General features: G+C 39.6%; 1 protein-coding gene across 1 annotated transcript; it reads left to right on the top strand.

The window, feature by feature from the left end:
* Nucleotides 1-1,321: 1,321 nt before the first annotated feature.
* Nucleotides 1,322-14,219, top strand: GTSF1 (gametocyte specific factor 1). Its single transcript, XM_027106545.1, has 8 exons — nucleotides 1,322-1,363; nucleotides 6,356-6,456; nucleotides 8,259-8,385; nucleotides 8,827-8,910; nucleotides 9,376-9,439; nucleotides 11,031-11,125; nucleotides 12,046-12,079; nucleotides 14,121-14,219. The coding sequence occupies exons 1-7, from the start codon at nucleotides 1,348-1,350 to the stop codon at nucleotides 12,060-12,062; spliced, it is 504 nt and encodes a 167-aa protein (XP_026962346.1). The 5' UTR covers nucleotides 1,322-1,347; the 3' UTR covers nucleotides 12,063-12,079; nucleotides 14,121-14,219.
* The last annotated feature ends 6,958 nt before the right edge of the window (nucleotides 14,220-21,177 follow it).

Genomic DNA, 21,177 nt, shown 5'->3' with positions numbered 1-21,177 from the left:
TTGAATGACTTAAAATCAAGGAACATAGTGCTTGATTCTTTCTTCCAATTCTCTTTTTTTGTTGTTGAAAAAGTATAAAGTAACTGTGTAACATGTCAAAAGGAATGTCAGAATTTCTTAATCCAGACATGAAAAATATTTTTTATGACAGTTTCACCGATGATTGTCATTTACAAATGAGCTCTGCAGCAAATAACTGAACGAGTTCCAGCTGATCACTTGTATTTCCTATCATAGGTTCCAAGGCTGCTTATGTCATAGAATGGAGGGAAGGGGTGTGGAATTGTATGAGGCGGCAAAGGAGAGCTGGCTCTAGAGGCAATAGATGTAAACCTAGCCAGTTTTCAGAAGTTTCCTATGGAGATGGTTTTATATAAATTTAGTCTTTTCTATAATGATAAGTTTATTTAATCACAGAGCTCAATAGGGGGGAATCTCAGGTGGAAGAGGACTGACACTAAAAAAAAATTTGTCTTTTAATCTTCCACATTTCTGTTACAGACTTGTTCTTTTATGACTGTCAACTATAAAATGGACAGTTCTCGAGTCCTAACATTCAGAAGTTTTGCCTCAATGCATAGAGGGAATGAGTATTAACTGGAGAGATTTAAATAACCAAGTCTATCCATTTTAGCATAGGAGATTTGGGGAGGGGGTAAAGCATCACTGGAAAAAGTACGGTACTTCCTAATCATGTTTAAGAAAAGTCATAGAAGTAGTAAACTAGAATGTCTCTGGACATATTGGATGGATTGAGTGTATAGTCTGACACAGGCTTCCAGCATCCCCAGGTCCCCGGGGGAGAAGCAAGACTGGCAGCCTGCCCATCCTGTATTTTTGACGACTTGAGAGGAGAGCTTTAACATAGTAACCTTTTCCTTTGTTTATCCTGAAGTTTAAATAACAGTATTCTGGTGGGCTTGACTTGCCCCCTCTAATGTTAAATAGCATCAAACCCTAATAGATGGTAAACAGTGACAGGGTGTTGTAATGGCACTTAAAATAGACTGACATCTTATCACCTGAATACAGTTTAAGTTAGTAGTCATATTTGGTTTTTCTTAACTGTGAGCCCTAGAATTTATTCCAAGAGTGTGAATTGGGCAAATGATGTTAAAATGGTTCAAAGTAGTAAAGAATGCCTTCAAGGGGAGAAATTTATTGAGGGGGAGGGAGGTGCTATAAGGGTTTTTTATATTGAACTTGGGTGACTTCAATTCTAGTTTGAATCCAAGTTTGACTCCACTTCTTAGGGCTACTTTTGATACATTTCATTTCTGATTCCCTGATCCATTGCTTTTTTTCCCCCCCCCACCAGCACTTGGATTTGGCTCCTTCATTTCCAACATGGAAGAAACTTACAGTATGTACTTCTTTTTGCTTTTAGAAAATAAGTTAAATTACTTACATGTAGTTTTCTGTCTGACAAGACTTTTACTGTGTTGGGAAAGATTCACTTTTCTCACTAGACGGCTGAGAAGAAAATGTCTCCCCAGAGACTGTTTTAGTAATGTAGAGAAATGTCCAAATTTGAAATACGACACTTGAAATTTAAATAAAGAAGTATGAGAAGTCATCAAGCTTTGAGAAAGCTGTGGTTGGGACACCTGTGTTAAACTATATTTTTATTAAATGAAGCATTTTCATTCCTCAGGACTTCAGTTTCTCCTGTTAATGACACAGGGATAGTCATTAACTAACTGGTTTCTTTCTATTTTGTGGGATAATATTGATATACATAATGTTGATGTACGCTGAGTTTTTAGACTTAAAGAAATCCTAGGGAGGATTCTTGTTTCTCGAGTGATCCAGGAATCTAGATGGCCCAACAAATCAAATGGGAACCAGGAGACCTAGGATCATACAAGTGTAGCACCAAAAGAGACCTGAAAAATCATTTCATTCAACATTCGAATTTTACAACTGAGAAAACAGAACCTAGATTAATTGATTTGCCTTAAAGTTACATAGGTAGTTGGGGACAGAGTCAGAACCAGAGTCTTATATGTTGTTTATATGTAGTGCCCTACTTGCTACTACAAAGCACTATGGTTTCTAGACCCTGACCAAGTTTGAGGAACATCTGAGTGGATAAAACTCGTCAACAAGGCCTCCTTCGTTTCCTACTTTCTGTCTTGTTCAGAATCTCTATAAGTTCTAACTAAAGGGTATTTTAGTCCCATTCTACCTTCAAGGAAGAGTCCGATAGAATCTTTATCACCAACATGTAGAAACTACATGGAAACAATCTTTATTAAATATCTACAATAGAGATTCTTAAACTTTAGCATGCAGCAGAATCACCTGGGAGGCTTATTAAAACACAGGTTGCTGGACCCCACCCCCAAAATTTTTGATTCAGAAGGTCTGGGACCCAAGAATTTGCATTTCTAACATGTTCCCAGGTGATGATGCTAATCTGAGGACCATACTTAGAGAATAATGGATCTGATTCTCCTTGATCTTCCTTAGGGCTTCCTCCTTCACCCCCTTAATTTTTCTAAAAATGTGTTAATTAAAATCTGAGATTTCCATGTGAGATAGATATGAGAGATTTATATTTATTTATTCTTGGAAGCTTACTACTCTATTAAATTAGAAAGCAACATCTCCCCTTTATATCTCTATTCATTACTTTTGTCAGTGGTGATTTTTTTTTTCTTAGAAAAATATCACCTGGTTCTTTTAATTACTGTATTGCTACATAACAGACTTTTTTACATAGTGATAATCAGTAGATGTTTGTTAAAGAAAGAAGGAAATGGTGAATTTTGCTGTATGTTTACAATTTTATTTAAGTTTTGTGATTAAGTTTAATAAATAAATAAGTTGGCTTGTGAAGAAACAACTCCTTTAAGTCTATAGCATTTCTTTATCTATGTCTTTCTTAATAAAGCTTCATTGTTTTAAGACTTAAAAAAAAGAAAAATATCACCTGGAAGTAGGTTAGAAATGCACAACCTCAGGCCTCATCTCAAACCTGCTGAATCAGAATCTGTATTTTAACACAGTCCCCAAGTGATTTAGCACCGGGAATCATGTTAAAGTGAGAAACAGTGCTTTAGAATATGTTTGACCTTTTTCTCAAAGTGACCTAAAACTCTAACGTTAATCTGATAGACTCCTGAAGATCTCCAGCTTCTGTCTTTGGGCAGTACCTCTTAGCTGATGATACTCTCGTCAAGTCTAGTTCCTTATTTCTGTGAAGTTTCCTCCATTTCTCACCATGGGTTCTGGGCTCTATGCAAGTGTGAGGAACATCTGAGTCTACGCTCTTGGAGGAAGGTTGTCCACAGGGCCTGCTTTGTTTTCCAAATTAAGTTATATTCCCAGAAAGCCACTCAAGATTTTTGCTGAGCAGTTTGATAGTATTCATTACAACTTTAAATGCGTGTATACTTCGTGTAGCACTCTTAGGTATCTGCCCAAGGGAAATACTTGTACAATGCACAAAGAAGTATATGTTATATTGCTAGTCACAGCATTGTATATAAGAGTAAAAAACCGGAAACAACTTAAATGTCTATCCGTAAGGGAACTGATTAAGAATCTATGGTACATCCGTATGCAGCAGTGAAACATTTCTTAACATACTGACATAGAAGGAGTTCAAAGATATGTTAAGTTAAAAGAAAGCAAATAGCAAAATAGGTACAGGAAAGCTTGTCACAGGCTATACTCTGGATGAACTTTGAGGACATTGTGGGAAGTGAAACAAATCAGTCACAAAAAGACAAATGCCATATGATTTCACATATATGAAGTATCTAGAATAGTGAAACTCATGGAAACAAAAAGTAGAATAGTGGTTGCCAGGGTTTACAGGGAGGAGGAAATGGGAGTTATTTAATGGGTATAGAGTTTCAGTTTCGCAAGATGAAAATTTCTGGAGGTTGGTTGCACAACAATGTGAATATACTTAACACCACTGAACTGTATACTTTAAAATGGTTAAGATGATAAATTTTATGTGTATCTTATTACCATTAAAAATTTTTTATTAAAAATAAAATTTAAAAAATTTTAATCTAAAAAACCAGTTTAGGGCTTCCCTGGTGGCGCAGTGGTTGAGAGTCTGCCTGCCAATGCAGGGGACACGAGTTCGTGCCCCGGTCCGGGAAGATCCCACATGCCGCGGAGCGGCTGGGCCCGTGAGCCATGGCCGCTGAGCCTGCGCGTCCGGAGCCTGTGCTCTGCAACGGGAGAGGCCACAACAGTGAGAGGCCCGCGTACCGCAAAAAAAAAAAAACAAAAAAAACCACAAAACAGTTTAGAGCTGACCTAAGTTATCAGAGACCAAAAAGTAAAGCATTTTGGTAGGAAGCTATCATTATCAACTCTGATGAATACCACTGTATGGGCAGTAAAATGTGTATGAATCATAAAGTACGTCCAGTCTCTGTCAGCTGCTGACATGGTGTATCGTTTGCTAGTGATGGAATGGATTAAATGAAGGAAAACTAACAAGAATTTCATCCGTACACTCTTCCCGGGTGTCCTGAAGCTTCAGAAATATGAAAAGATTGCTGGTCAGGATGAGCGTGGCTGGCATAATAAGCCTGCTTGTCCTTTAAGACTTTTCGTTCCTATTCATTCTGTCCTTCAAGTCACCTTTCTGGCTCATTTGCATCACGATCATGGTTAGCAATTTATCCCATGTTTACCACTCTTCCAGTGAAGCTGTCTGTTTCAATTCCCCACTAGCTTCTGATTTCCATAGCAGTCTCCTGGTTTATAAGCTTCTTATCAAATGTGAATTGTTTATCTTATTTCACTTTTATTATTGCCTTCAGTGGTAGCAACAGCATTTTATTAGGTTGCCTCTTGTCCTCATAATATATTCAGAATGTGCTTAACCATTTAATTTCCCTTCTTTAACCAGGCTTCTTAAAATTTGGGGCTCAGCCTGGACATTTTGCAGAACATAAGGATAGTTGTACACGTTCAGAGAAACTTCTCTAGTTTCTATTCAAACTATTGAAATGGTCCCTAAAAGTATAGTCTTCTAAGGGTACTTTTAAATAGCGTGATATAGGTTAGGGGCTTTCTTTCACACAGCAGCCCCTTTAAGGTATCTGCATTTGTCTTAATAACTTCGGGTTCTCTTTTTGCAGATTATTCTACTTTTTTATCTGGCCAGTTTGATAATCACTAGGTTAAAGAATTCTCTTTCTCTCATTATGTTCCAAAATATGAAAAGTAAAACCACCGATCTGGTAAAGGTATTGGTTTCATTTGAGAGGTAACTAGATTAACCAAGATCAGGAACTACTTATAGAAGTACATTAAAGCAGACAGACGAAAAAGAAATCTATCAATGAATATTTCTCAAGCTTCCATAGAACGTATAACTGATATAGAGCAATGCTTACCAACTCTTTTCATGTCATAGCATACTAGTAAATAGGGATGCTAGTGTAGGGGATTAACTACCCTCAACTTACCCTAGGACTGGTTGGGGAATAGGGGACACGCATGCAATGGACCCCCACGGCAGTGTATCAGTACACTGTCCATTCCAACCTTCAACATACTGGCTGGGAAGCTCTGGTTGAACTAGCTAGAGATAAGAATGACCCTGAATTAGCACTTTTTTTTCTTTTTGGCTGTGTTGGGTCTTCGTTGCTGTGCGTGGGCTTTCTCTAGTTGTGGCGAGCGGGGGCTACTCTTTGTTGTGGTGCGCGGGCTTCTCATTGCGGTGGCTTCTCGTTGTGGAGCACGGACTCTAGGCACACGGGCTTCAGTAATTGCAGCACACGGGCTCAGTAGTTGTGGCACACAGGCCCTAGAGCATGTGGGCTTCAGTAGTTTGGGTATGCAGGCTCAGTAGTTGTGGCTCGCGGGCTCTAGAGCGCAGGTTCGGTAGTTGTGGTGCACAGGCTTAGTTGCTCTGCAGCACATGGGATCTTCCTGGACCAGGGCTCGAACCCGTGTTCTCTACACCGGCAGACAGACTCTTAACCACTGCGCCACCACGCAAGTCCTATGACACTGAATTAGCACTTTTAGAAAAGGAAAAGATGTTTCATTTAATTTTTTCGTTTATAATAAGGGTAACCAACAATGAAAACAACAATATTCATGTACAACCAAATCTGAACCAAGACCCCACCCCATGACTGCTGGTTTTGCTGGACTTAATGAAGATTCGATGATAACGCAGTTTTATCTTCTCACAGTTACATTTTTATTTTCAGATGTTTAGTCACCCTTTCAAAAAAAAAGTCTAAGCCGTCGTTAGGCTGTCTTGTTGAACTCTTACAGATTCTGTTGAAAAAATCCAGTGTGCTGGGGATGCTGAAGTTTTACAAGGGCCTGTTAAGCTTTATACTTACCCTGTTTTTCTCTCTTTCAGTCGATACCCTGGACCCTGAAAAGCTGTTACAATGCCCCTATGATAAAAACCACCAGATCAGGGCCTGCAGGTTTCCTTATCATCTTATCAAGTGCAGAAAGGTAGGGTATTATTTTCTTAATTTGCCCGTGATGCCCTCCTGAGTTCTTTTTAAAAGCCAAATTTTGTAACTATCAAATAATTTTAGCATAAATGTTTTAACTGAATGCCAGAATTGCTTTGGGTTAAATACCAATATTTATAGAAAAGAATTTGTTTATTTCTTGGATATGTAAGTTTTTTCTTATTTTGGTTTTCCCCCCACTAGTGACAGAGCACCCTTCATAAACAGCTTCTCAAGAATCTTCGCAGCCTTTGTAAAGAGGAAACACTAATTTTTGCTAGCAGTGAGAAATCCCTCTTGCCTTGTGAATTTGATGTGTTCATTGTCCTGATAAGGATTGAGTATTGTAATACACTTATTTCTGATTTTTTTGTTTGTTTGTTTAGAAATTTTAGAGAAGTTGAACAGCTAGAGGTTAACCCAAGAAAAGATCATTCCTAAAAATAACTTTCTCCAAGTTTCAACAGTAAGCATCTTTGGGGGAAAAAAAACCAGCTCAAAGATTTTTTTTTTCCTCTGGTCACCCTTTTGTAGACTTAGCTGATGTAAGCTAGTTTAATGCTGATATATTAATTGAGGCAGTTTGAAAGGATTGTTAGAATATAGATGTCAGATACAGAGGCCAAAGTTCTGCCAGGATTTATGCTTGGAAAACAATTTTAGTATTTAATCTAAACCTGCATACAATTCAAGTATGCATTAACATTCTTCAAAGGATGTTTCTCTTGCAGTCCTGGAGGCATGATTATAATGCCATTGTTGATTATTTCTCAGCTCCTTTTAATCTCTAGAGCAAGGATTCCTTAAGGTTGAACCTGGGCAATATGGACTAGCAAATACTACCACAACTTCCTCCCCTAGGCTCTCAAAACTGTTCCAAGGATAAAGGTTGGGAAAGGGGTCCAAGTGGTAAGAAGACATTGTCATAACTCCCCTATTCTAATGCTCTTAATCTTCAGCTACAAAACCTTTGCATTCGAATGCCTGATATCCCTTACAAAAATCATGGAGATACCTGCCCTCACAATTTTCTCCATCCCCTATATTTTTCCACCCTTCTCCCCACTTTACATTATTTTTACTTTTTTGAGTAGCATTTATGATACATCTTTTGCTTCTCCTAATAAATTTCTTAATTGCTGGTAAACTTACCATAGGATTTGGGTGATATTAAACATTTTGTTTTGTTTTCTTGTTTTGTATTAAAATAAAGAACTTGGTCAGCAGAGTTCTCTATCATTTGGACTTTTCCTTAGTGAAATAGCTGAAATAAAGGTCAAATTGTTCAGAGCCTCATTTCAGGCATCATTACTTTAAATAAGCGTTCCTGTGTTAATCTGAAAAATCATTGGGTTTGCCTCTTCTGCAGCTCCCTTCCAACAGCTGTTTTCCTGCACTATTGTACTGCAGTAGCAGGGGCACTACTGCAATGCAGACTAAGTGTGTTTTAGTGTTGCTGTTCGTCCTGAATATCAGCTTTCAAAGATGTCCAGAGAGCTCTACCATTACAGGCTGTGCCGCCTGAATCTTGTGACCCTGAGAAGTAAACGGGGTGAAGATATGTTTCAAATACCCCATCCTAAATTCACTGCTTACTTCCATACAAGCCACTTTAACCCCAATATCTGTGTTGTCAGTCTTTATAATCATAACAAAGAGGCTTAGCTTTTGATGATTCCGAGGTAATGTCTCTATGGTCCATATGAGTGCTAAATAATTCCCTCTTAATGTTCTACTATGAGTTTACCTACCAAGTTAAGCCACAAGCTTATTGACGGACCCCTTTAATTTTTTTCACAGAATCATCCTGACATCGCAAACAAACTGGCTACTTGTCCCTTCAATGCTCGCCATCAGGTTCCTCGGGCTGAAATCAGTCATCATATCTCAAGCTGTGATGACAAAAGCTGTATTGAGCAGGATGTAGGTAAGACTGACTAGCTAAATGTTTCAGTGTTGGAGGTTAGCCCCTTCAGATTTATATGATGCTACGTTATCACCTTGATTTTGGCTTTCATCATTTCAGAAGAACAATGGTTTTCTGCCTTTGAGATTTTTATTTTAGCAGCAAAAGGTTGTCAGGTTGTGTTTGTCAGACTGCTTTCTCTTCTGAACAACCTGATTTCATTTTGCTAATAATTCATCTAAAAATGAAAATTCTTTTATTACCATAAATATGGCAAACATCTTTGTTTCTGCTTCTCTTTCTTGTCTTCTGTTGGCAAGGGGATAAGACCTCTCTGTTTAGCTTTCATCCCATCCATTTTTCAGAAACAAAGACCCTGCAACCTTTTAAGCCACTAACCCCTTTAAACATAATAACTTGGCAGTGTTCCCTTGTTAAGTCAGAATCTCTATTGTCTTGCAGTCAGCCAAACCAGGAACCTTGGACAAGAGGCTCTGGCTGAGAGCACATGGCAGTGCCCTCCTTGCGATGAAGACTGGGATAAAGGTGAAATGCTTCTACATCTTTTTCTTCACAATGTCAAAATCTCAAGTCATTTGCTTTAGACAGAAGGAAGATTTTCCTTTTTTATGAACATACCATGTTGTTCAGAATGACTTGTTATTTTTATTGGGCCCCAATACAAGCACATATTTCTCTCTGTGCAGACACGTGGAACAGCCTATCCCTCTTGATTGGAAAAAGCATTTCTTTACATCTGTTTTTTTCCATAAATTGTGTTGTACCATCTGTGTTTGGTTGCTACTAGGCACATTTATTATTATTTATGTCACTTGTGTTTATATCCTTCAATTAAATTCTTGCTACTCTGTCACTTAGGCCAGGTACTTGATCAGTTATTACTTGCTTCTCTAAACTTATGTTTATTATTTCTCATCTTACAAATTCAACTAGCATGAATTGGTGTTTTACCTAGTAGTACCACAAACCATGTTTTGCTTCCTTTGGCAGATTTGTGGGAACAGACCAGCACCCCATTTGTCTGGGGCGAAGCCAACTACTGTGGCAACAACAGGTAAATGAAAGGGTCTCATTCCCACCTCTTCCTCCCAGAATCACAGTGCTCTGTTACCAATAGAAGCCACCAAAGCATGTATTGACCTCTTTCCTTGATGATGTTACTTGGTGGTAATTTAGTCTAGATATAGTTTTGGTGGGGTTTTTTCCTTATTTATTCCTTGATTCATAAAAAGGTCACATGCTTTGTGTTAATTACCACGGGAACACAAAAATACTAGCTTATAGTCTAGTAAGGGAGACAGTGGCGCCAGCCATTCTTATGTCTTAGTTGGAGTTTTTGCTAAGTTCACATTATTTTAATGCTTTGAAAAAATCCTCTAGCTATACCACATGTATCATTTTTACTCTGGGTAACTAGTATCTAAGGAAAAAGTAATCTTAAAAGTTCTATTTTTTTAATAAATTTATTTTATTTATTTATTATTTTTGGCTGCGTTGGGTCTTCGTTGCTGTGTGCAGGCTTTCTTTAGTTGCAGCGAGCGGGGGCTACTCTTCGTTGTGGTGCACGGGCTTCTCATTGCAATGGCTTCTCTTGTTGCAGAGCACAGGCTCTAGGCACACAGGCTTCAGTAGTTGTGGCTCGTGGGCTTCAGTAGTTGTGGCACGCAGGCTCAGTAGTTGTGGCTTGTGGGCTCTAGAGCTCAGGCTCAGTAGCTGTGGCACACGGGCTTAGTTGCTCCGCGGCATGTGGGATCTTCCTGGACCAGGGCTCGAACCTGTGTCCCCTGCATTGGCAGGTGGATTTTTAACCACTGCGCCACCAGGGAAGCCCAGAAGTTCTTGACTTGAGATTGGGCAATCCATAATACCAAATGGGTAGGAAAGAAAATGCATCTCTTCTTCCCACTGATTTTGTATCTAATTTAAACCTCTTAAGATTTTTCATTACTATTTGATCTTCAAACCTTAAAAGATTCCCTGGCAGTCCAGTGGTTAGGACTCCGTGCTTTCACTGACGAGGGCACAGGTTCAATCCCTGGTTGGGGAACTAAGATCCCATAAGCTGCGTGGCAAAAAAAGATCATGTTTCAAACCCAAATGAGAATATTTCTGGATTAGAAAATGAGGGAATTAGATGCTAGACTTCATTTTTTTCCTCAAATAGAACACTTATCAATTTTTATTTTTTAGCTCCTGAAGTCAGTTAGTTATAATAAATGTATCTTAGTCTGTGTATGCACTGAGATAGAAAAACTTAAAGATGAATTCCATTGGTACAATTTTAATTTTATCTCAGTTCTGTGAGATTTGTTGCCTTTAGTTTGGTTGTCTTGGCATTTTATTTTATCTCTTTTATCTGTTGAGTTCATGAGCCTGTCATACAACTGAACAGTAGATGGCATTGCTGTTTATCTCAATTTCTGGAAAATGAAAATGGTTAGAGTCATCTTAATGCCTGTACAGAAGAGTGAGCTTTCCAGAGAAGCTGGTAATCATTCTCATTGTGAGAATGTTTTGATGGAAATGTGTTTACATTTCAGAATGTAGGTTGTTGTTTTTCCCCAAATTACAAAAAACGCATTTGATTGTCTTGTGTGTGCCTGCCTGAAGAATACATATAGTCAAATTCATCTTTCTTTTTGCAGCCCCGCAAGCAACATAGTTATGGAACATAAGAGTAACCTGGCTTCAGGCATGCGTGTTCCCAAGTCTCTGCCATATGTTCTGCCATGGAAAAACAGTAAGTGAAATAGAGGCAAAATGCTTTTACTCTGTTTGTTGTGCTAAATACAGTTGGTCTTGATTATTCAAGGACATGTTCAGTCTGAACACCTAGTACCTACATGACCCTGAGAGTGAGTGCCTCCTTAAATTTTGCACCCCAAGCACCTCACTCACTTCCCCCTACTCCTGGTTAGTAGCAGGAAAGGACAAGATCACAGAAGCATAAAGAATATTTTCAAGATGGGGTGATCACTGACATCGAATACCATGGGTAAATTTGGGGACCAGTAAAAAGGCTATTGATTTTGACTAGGAGGAAATCATCCCTGATTTTCAAGCCATAATATTGATAGGGAATTGGGATTAGAAATTGGATTGCAAGGGCCTAAAAGGTAATGGGTAGAGACAAAATGAAAGTAATAAGTCATAAGAACCACCATAAGAATGGTATTCAGATGTCTTTCCTAGGCTTCAGAGACCATGCTGAGTAAACAGGTATGAAATTCATGTCATACCACCCTAGTAAAGAAATTCCCACATATGGTACACCCAAGGTGCTGTCATTTTTATTTAATACAAACTTTCTTTTCCTAATGTTGCCCCCAAATTCAGATTCTCTTGATTTCAGATTTTGCTACTGTTTGAGCTAATTTTTAAATGGCTAGAGTATCCCCTTTAAAACATTTCCCTTTGGATACTTGCATTTCTCCAAAAATGAGATCACCAAATCATATGCCATAAGGCTTGATAGGTAGAGGACTATTTCCTTTTTCCATGCTCTTGAGTGGAATCCAATTGCTAATTTTAAATTCTTCTCCTTTTATATTATAATTCCATATACCCCAGGAATAAGTCATTCGTGTTTAGTAAGAATAGGGGATGGAGTGATTTTCAATTGACATGGCGTATTTATTTTGAAATATTTCTACTCCATAGATGGAAATGCACAGTAACTGAGTATCTAACTCAAGTAAGTATTCCAGTTTTATTTCACTATTTTTTTTTTTCCAGATGGTAGCAAGATTTAACTGGACATAAAGCAATTTGGGTCCAATTTTCTTTCAGATTATGGTACCAAATTAAAGCTTTGTATGTGCCTGTGTTTTTAAGTATATAGCCTCTGTTATGGCTTTACACGCTAATGCATAGGCGTTTACTAGTTAAATTAGAATTCCGTTACATGCCAAGTTGCTTTCCCTAATGTTAGTGCGTACTGCCTCTTTCCTTTTTCTTTTTTTTTTATCAAAGTTGCATTCTAGACTATCATGCCTTTTTAATGGACTGAGATTAATCAAACAACTGTGCTTCACTGCTCTGCAGTTCTTCCCCTGTGCAGTACAGTTTAGTACTCATCAAAAATTCATACTCTTTTGAATGAGAACTTTAAAGTTTCGGGTCTCTAAGAGTCTCTCACTGTTGATCTTATCTGAATATTTGGTTTAGCAGAACCTTACAAAATCTATATAAAGAGTCCAGAATCTTTTAGTTTTCACAGATGAAGCCTTTCTCTGAGGTCACCCCATGTACCCATAGCAGAGCCAGGTTTGATGCTCCAGATGCTGTCTTGGCTGAGGCTGCTCGGCCACACTGCTTCTGGCAGAAGGAATACTGTTGGGCTGGGAATGGGTTGATAATCCCCACTGTCCTGCAGATAGTAGGCCTTCAGCGAATATTTATTGAATGAATGAGTAATTGGCCTGTTGCCTTCTAGTCCATTTACTTTCTCTGGACAGTGAAGTAGATGGTTACTTTCTCTGGACAGTGAAGTAGATGGATCTCCTGCAAGTTAGGGTTCATTTTAGTACCAAAACTGATGTTTCTTCTGGTAAGAAGCAGAAAAGAGATTCTAAAAGCAAACACCCCTTAGCTATGAACAATAATATTTATCAGTTGCTTGTAGGTACTGGCCATTTTTCTTGGTAGGTTCTGACATCAAATTATTGAATATATCTGGAAGCCAGAAAGTTGGATTTGATCCCAGAAGGGAAAGACACAACTGCACTGGGGTGTGTCAAGAAAGCATACACAGACATGGGTAAATGGTGAACTTTGAATCCTTCTCTGACACACTGCATGAGATGCTTGTGTTCATAGAGTGTGGATAGTTACCTAGTAAAAATGGCTACTCTACGGTGAAAGCCTAGGAGAAACTTCTATCACTTAAGACTAAACATTTTTCTGCTTTGGAACTTAACTCTTTGCTAATAAACTCCTTACACACTGATAATTTTTTTTTCTATGTAACCCGTGAGGAATAAGGGGAAAAACATAGGTAAGAATCCTTTAACAACAACAAAAAAAGAATCCTTTAACAGCCAAAGACCTTCTTATCCCCTTAATAAAAATAAAGCATCATTTTTTGAATACCTGTTGTTGCAGAACTCTCTTCTTTGGATAGATACACACACCAAAAAAATGTAAGACATGACTTATTCCCTTAAGAAACTTAAGAATGGGTGGAGAATTTTTTTTAATGCACATGCCTGAAAAGGGTTTGTTCACCTTGCACTTAAATGCTTTATCCCATTTGTGTTTTTATCAACAACTCCAATTTTTACTAGGTAAGTGCCTCAAAAGCAGGTAATACCATGATGTACATTGTAACAGCTCAAAAATATGATTGAATTACTGAGTAGATGGGTATATGAGAAGAGAAAAAGATCAATATAAGTTAATTGGAATTAATCCAGAATTGTCTGCAGAAGTCAATTGCCTGGATGGTCAATTCTGATTTTCTCCTCACCCGTGAAAACTGTTGACACAACAAGTGTGCGTTGATCTCTGTATAGAATGTTTTTAATTCAATTAACAAGTTTCTGTGTGCTTAGTGATACTAAAGAGCTAAGGGTCAGAAAGTACTTGGTGTTCTGCCATTAGCAACAACAGATTCTTCCAGCAGACCAGGAGACTAATTGGACTGTAGTTGTGTGGCCCATTGTCAGATGTAGTTGATGCTTTTGTCATTGATAGGAACTAAGAGCTCTTTTTTTTTTTTTCTTATTTCCTTGCAGATGCCAGACCCTAGAAGACTCTTTGCTTCTTCCTGCTACAGTGGGTTCTTCATTTTTTTCTCCTAATCTAATTATAGAAAGATAAATTGTTTGTGACTTTCAAACTGACAAGTACCTTTCTTTTCCTCCCCCCTTTGAGTCCTTACTCATTTGATGCAAGAAAGAATCCTCATGCTCAGAAGAACTGTTTCAAATAAACCATCATTGTAAATAGCTTGATAGTTTGGTTAAGTACCTGCAGCCGCAAGATCAGAACTCATATCTCATTCTACATTAATGAAACAAAATCATTTAAAGTTATCTTAAAGGATCCAGCTAAAGCAGGCAAGAAATTTGGATTGGAAAAAGTAACTGTGTATATATTTGTGTTCTCTGACACACATGAACCAAATTCCTTTTAACATTTATAGGAATGGACCTTTTCTGATTAGTGCATTTTTTATTGAGTCTTTGATGTTGATAGCATTTATATATAGAAATACACCCTATTCTTGTTTAGAATCTTTAGGACATCTTGTTCCCTGAATATTTGTAACCTAGGGTAGGTTTCTTTTATTTCTTTTCTCTTTCCCACATTCCAGCTAGAAATTGTACTAGCTGTCAAACCAGGTGTGGATTGCGTAGGAGTGAAGATTGGAATGGAGAGGAGGAACCAATGTACGTGTGGAGAAGAGATAGGCTTTTCATCTGTGTGTGAAATTTGATTAAGCTTCAAAGCTGAAATGTGTGAAGGCCCTGCTGACTACCCTGGGACGTGTGTATAAGTTAGATTTCTGAACTCAAGGCTCTGGCTATCCTAGCATCTTGTTGACCCTCACAAGGAGACTTCATAACCTCCCATACCAGTTTTTTGTTTGGTTGTTTTTTTTCAGGTTTGGTGTGGTTTGGTTTTAAAGCCATTTGGCATGGGAAGAGATTTGGGATCTGGTATAGATAGGGAGTCAGATGAAGCATACTGACCAATAATTCCAAAACTGATCTGTTGAGCATTGTTTGTAGGGGGAGTGGGCTCTTGTGGAATGCCTCTTCCACAAGTTTCACACAAAACAGGATTCTCTCTTTAATGAAGCAGAGCTATCTGTTTATTTAGTTCCAATCTCTAAAAACAGATTCAAGATAAGCCCTAGTACAATAGTATTTCTTCTTCTAGCTGTATGAATAAGTGAGTAAGTAGACCATTTCTTCTGGAGTGGGTGGTATAATGTATTGAGGAGGGGAAAAAAACACCCATTTTTCTCCTAATTCTGGTTACTTACGTTTGAGTATCAGTCAGCAACTCACATTTAACTTTATTTAAAAATAGTTTTAACTAGAAAATACAAAACCCTTTTGATTTCGTTTGGGTAATGACAACCCAAACTGTGTACACTACACTTGTAACCCAGAGCTCCTTCCTAGTTTAGGAAAAAGGAGTATGAGTCATATTGCAAAGTATTAGCTACTTGAGTACAACTCAACAAAGGAATTAAATAGAACATAGTTACTTTGTGTTTTTTAAATATCTAAAGGGGCAAGAAAGGCTAGCATGTCATTCATGAAAAACCTTATGTTATTTTAGGAGGACACCTCTTTGCTCACCACTACGAAAACTTAACCACAACACATCTGACCTTTGCGAGTGTAACACTCACTATGGGAGAATGCCTGCCTATGTTAATTTTGTTAGCTCACAAAATAGATAACCCAGTTTTTCTTTAGTAAACCAATGATTAAAGCAGCCAATTTGTCTTGTCCAGGAGCTTTCAGAGACTGCTTAGGATTTTTATTGGGCCTAGGATTCACTAGACTGGATTTAGTTTGCTGAAGATTTTTGGACATTCCTAAAAACTAGAACAAAGAAGTGACTGTTTAACTCTTGTCAGAAGTTGGGAGTTGGGAGAAGAAGCTTACTTATTTTTGAGACCTTCTTCAGAGGCTGCCTTCCCTTTGGAATGTGAACAGTGGAAGGTAAACACTTGAATATTGTACCTTAATTTCAGTTAAGGTCAAGTGTTATGGTTAAAGGTTAAATGCAGACATGTTTCAAAATTTTGAGCTTATCTTAGAGAGCCTCTGAATCCTGCATATTGATCTTATCCAGGGATTCCACACTCTACCCCAAGGAGAGCATTTGCTTTCTGGAAGATTACCTTTCTCTGTAGGTATTCTGGAAGTGCCACTGTGATTTGCAAATGTTCTTACCGGGAGTAAACAAATGTAGGTAATAAATGATGCTTAGCTCTCCTGGTAGCTGTACCTGAGCTAAACGAGGAGAGTATTTGGATTCAGTTTCAAATAGTGCACGGCAGTACCCTTTCATTGTTGAGAGAGAACAGTAGCTGCTTGTGTTAGTCTCTTAATACCTATACTGACATTCTTAGAGTCCTTTAGTTGTACTTTTCACAATTCATATTAAGCTCCAAAGTAGACAGAAACCAAGGAGATGACATTATACTTCTTACTACCATTTTTAAAGAGGCAGGTTATAAAAATTAAGGTGATTTGTATGCCATATATATATATATTCTTTTTTTTTTTTTTTTTTGCGGTACACGGGCCTCTCACTGTTGTGGCTTCTCCCGTTGCGGAGCACAGGCTCCGGACGCGCAGGCTCACGGGCCCAGCCGCTCCGCGGCATGTGGGATCTTCCCAGACCAGGGCGCGAACCCGCATCCCCTGCATCGGCAGGCGGACTCTCAACCACTGCGCCACCAGGGAAGCCCTGTATGCTATATTTTAATTGATTGAAGCAAGACTGGACTTGGGAAGAAGATACCTCTAAGGAAATATCTGTTTTCTTGTGCCAATTCAATGGGTAGAATAAGGAAAACTACTGAAATTCCATGAAAAAATTACTGTAGTGAATGCTCATTCTTTCGACCACTGTTGTCCTGGTACTGTTAAGGTTCAGAACATACTCACATCCTACTTTACAGTCATGGCCTCTTCAAAGGCCACTGAAAACACATTAAGCGGTTACCTCGTACCAACAGTCTCAGCTGACTTTCTATTCCAGCCATACTGAAGTCTGATAAACGCAGACCTGTGTATGAGCGGGGCATTTATTTGCCCTTGACATAGCAATTCCACTGCCTGGTCCAACTCACTTAACTCTTATCAACTTGGTAACTGGTGTGACAAATACAAAATCTCAGGTTGTTTACAGATAGGGAGAACAGCATCCTAGGCCAGACAGGCACCCTAGAGGAAAGCCATATGGTCAGCAGATTTGCATTTGTGTTTATCGTATTTAAAGATGTTTTTTGTTTTTGCGGTATGCCGGCCTCTCACTGTTGTGGCCTCTCCTGTTGGGGAACACAGGCTCCGGACGCTCAGGCTCAGCGGCCATGGCTCACGGGCCCAGCCACTCCGCGGCACGTGGGATCTTCCCGGACTGGGGCACGAACCCGCATCCCCTGCATCGGCAGGCGGACTCTCAACCACTGCGCCACCAGGGAAGCCCTAAAGATGGTTTTTTATGAAACTAAAATAGTGTAAGCACCTTTGATGGAAGTTAAAAAGACAAAGTTAGTTGTTTTACTTTATACTACTTATATATACACATATATGTGGAAGAAACAAATCCAGGTTGTATTAAAAGCTACTGCATATGAACCCAACCATGCCTCTTAATTTTTATTGAAATACTTGTCACTGAAATAAAGTATGCTTTCCCAGTTCATCTGTTTCAGTCCTATTTCCTCAGGCTTGAGTTTCAGGATTTCATTGGACAGTGTCAGGGGCTTAGATTATTTAGCTCTTTGTGTTGGTTTTCTCTAGAGTATAACTTTATAGCAGAGGTGCAAATTGAAAGTGATGGAAAGTCTTGATCTTGAAATTAGAAGTTCAATTGAGGGGGCTTCCCTGGTGGCAGAGTGGTTAAGAATCCGCCTCCCAGTGCAGGGGACACAGGTTTGAGCCCTGGTCCAGGAAGATCCCATGTGCCGTGGAGCAGCTAAACCTGTGTGCCACAACTACTGAGCCTGTGCTCTAGAGCCCGTGAGTCACAACTACTGAGCCCATGTGCCTCAACTAATGAAGCCCACACATCTAGAGCCCGTGCTCCACAACAAGAGAAGCTACCACAATGAGAAGCCCATACACTGCAACGAAGAGTAGCCCCAGCTCGCCGCAACTAGAGAAACCCCATGCACAGCAACAAAGACCCAATGCAGCCGAAGATAATAAATAAATAATATAAAAAAAAAAAAAAAACACAGACTCTTGGGCTTCCCTGGTGGTGTAGTGGTTAAGAATATGCCTGCCAATGCAAGGGACATGGGTTCGATCCCTGGTCCGGGAAGATCCCACATGCTGTGGAGCAACTAAGCCCATGCGCCACAACTACTGAAGCCTGCACGCCTAGAGCCTGTGCTCCGCAACAAGAGAACCACCGCAATGAGAAGCCCACACACCGCAGTGGAGAGTAGGCCCTGCTCACCACAACCAGGGAAAGCACGCATGCAGCAGCAAAGACCCAACTCAGCCAAAAATAAATAAATTTATGGAAAAAAAAAAACAACCCACAGACTCTTAAAAAAAAAATTTCCATTGAGATATCCTTTTGTTGAATTGGAGATTTCAACAGAAGAGCAAGTGTTTAGGTTTATAAAACCCTTGAAAAATAAACATTAATATGGTTCTGCTAGGTATGTAGTTTTCCTATCCACCTATCATATCTCATATACTCTTAAAGCTAGAAGGGAGTTTAGACAGCCGCTAACCCAAAGCTTCATCTTACCTATAAAGAAACAGGCCCTGTACAAATGTAGAACATGACATATTTTTTTAAGGAAAAAGAATGATAAATACAAAATTCAAGATAGTTATTTTCTCTAGAGGAGAAGCTAGGAGGATGGGATCAGGAAAAAACACAGTATATTAGTAGTATTCTGTTTAATAGGTTGGGTGGTGGGTTTCCCAGTGTTTATCTTGTTATGCTTCATATGTGTGTATTAAATAGTATATAATTTTAAAACATCTAAGAATACTTGCTAAAATCATTGCAGAGTGCTTACTGTAAGCAAGCCACTGTTCTTAGCGTTTTACATATTTTAACCAAGGATTAGGGGAAAACAGGCCCTGAAAATTTTCTCTTTACCAAGGATACACAGCTTGTTAATAGTGACCATAACCTGCAACTTCTGATTCCTAAATTGCAGCTTTGGGCTTCTATAACCATTCTGCTTCTCTAAATGTTGATTCTGCACTCAACCTCTCATTCTCTCAGGCTGTGCGTTTCCTCCGCAACTCATTTCCATGTCTACCAGTTTGGATTCCATGGTCAGTCACTTCAGTGGCCTAAGTCAACACCCTGAGTTCCCTTGACCCTGTTGTTCTTCTACTGTCTCCGCTTCACCAATTCTCAAGTCAAGCGAAACCCACCATCTCTTTATTTCCTCTAGGTTATCAAGCGTAGTGACAGAAAAATCACATAAATATGCCAACTGACTCCACTGCAGATGTATGATTTCTTAAGTACCCATTCCTGTTTGGCTTTTTTCAGCTTTACCTGGTAACTACTGCACCCTTTTTATTGTTCTCCTCAACTTTATAGTCCCTACTTCCCACCCCTACTTTCAGCAGATGGCATTGCCTCTTACTCTCTAGAGAAAATACTGGTTATCAAACTTAACTTCCTCTTTTCCCATCCCTAGACTTGAACTCTTGTGACATCCATCTTTTCCTTTACGTCAGAGGTATACTTCTTCTCCAAGGCTAACTTCATCCCTGTACTATATCCCAGCTATTGATGCATAACAAATTTCCCCAAAGCACAGTGGATTAAAACAAAACTAGGGCTTCCCTGGTGGCGCAGTGGTTGAGAGTCCGCCTGCCGATGCAGGGGACGCAGGTTCGTGCCCTGGTCTGGGAAGATCCCACATGCTGCGGAGCGGCTGAGCCCGTGAGCCATGGACGCTGAGCCTGTGCGTCCGGAGCCTGTGCTCCGCAACGCAACAGGAGAGGCCACAACAGTGAGAGGCCCTCGTACTGCAAAAACAAACAAACAAACAAACAAAAACTAAATGTTATTACCCTTCCAGTTTCTGTGGGTGAGGAATTCAGGCGTGGCTTAGCTGGGTAATCCTGGCTTGGGATCTTTCATGTAGTTGCAGTCAAGGTGTCAGGGCCACAGTTTTCTGAAGACTTGACAGGCTGGAGGGTTTGTTTCTAAGGTGGCTCCCTCACATATTTGGCAAGTCAGTGTTGGTTGTTGGCAGAAGGCCTCAGTTCCTCGCCGTGTGGGACTCTGCACAGCCTGTTTGAGTGCCCTCACAACATGTCAGCTGCCTTCCCCCAGAGTGAGTAAGTTAAGAGCAAGGAGGAAGCTGTGAGTTCTTTTGTGACCTAACAACTTTAGAAGTCACACTCCATCATTTCCATAACATGCTTTTGGTTACACTGGTGAGCCCTTTTCATTGTAGGAGGAGAAGTCAAAGGAGCATGAGTACCAGGAGGCAAGAATCATTGAGCCATCCTGGAGGCTGGCTCTCAGACACTTTTTCTGTCTTCCAATATCTTCCGGAAGTTATTCCCTCTTTTCTCTTTACCTTAATTCTATTTCTTTTTCTTTATATGTTATATTTTTCAGTAATAAATAGGTTGTCTTCTTTAATCTTTAACTCTTTAAACTACAATAATGCTAATGTTACATTTCATTCTTTAAAAAAAAAACACATACGGGCTTCCCTGGTGGCTCAGTGGTTGAGAATCTGCCTGCTAATGCAAGGGACACGGGTTCGAGCCCTGGTCTGGGAAGATCCCACACGCCGCGGAGCAACTGGGCCCGTGAGCGACAACTACTGAGCCTGCACGTCTGGAGCTTGTGCTCCGCAACAAGAGAGGCCGCGACAGTGAGAGGCCCGCGCACCGCGATGAAGAGTGGCCCCCGCTCGCTGCAGCTAGAGAAAGCCCGCGCACAGAAACGAAGACCCAACACAGACAAAAAATAAATTAAAAACAACAACAACAACAACACATACACTCTCCCCCGTAGTAATCAGGGTTCGGTTGCAGAAAACATCTATTTGAGCTAGTCTAAGCAGGAAGGGACGTGTTACGGGGCAGTAAATGGATC

Source organism: Aethalodelphis obliquidens, unplaced genomic scaffold (assembly GCF_003676395.1).
Source record: "Aethalodelphis obliquidens isolate GAN/ISIS:26980383/991018 unplaced genomic scaffold, ASM367639v1 scaffold8, whole genome shotgun sequence".
NCBI lineage: Eukaryota > Metazoa > Chordata > Mammalia > Artiodactyla > Delphinidae > Aethalodelphis > Aethalodelphis obliquidens.
The sequence above is the reverse complement of the archived record's forward strand: the minus strand, read 5'-3'. Positions and strand labels throughout refer to the sequence as shown.

What these genes read in the sequence shown, in the direction of transcription:
- GTSF1 (XM_027106545.1), top strand. An exon ending in ATCTTATCAAGTGCAGAAAG is followed by an intron (nt 6,457 to 8,258) that starts GTAGGGTATTAT and finishes TTTTTTTCACAG; the next exon opens with AATCATCCTGACATCGCAAA. An exon ending in CTGTATTGAGCAGGATGTAG is followed by an intron (nt 8,386 to 8,826) that starts GTAAGACTGACT and finishes ATTGTCTTGCAG; the next exon opens with TCAGCCAAACCAGGAACCTT.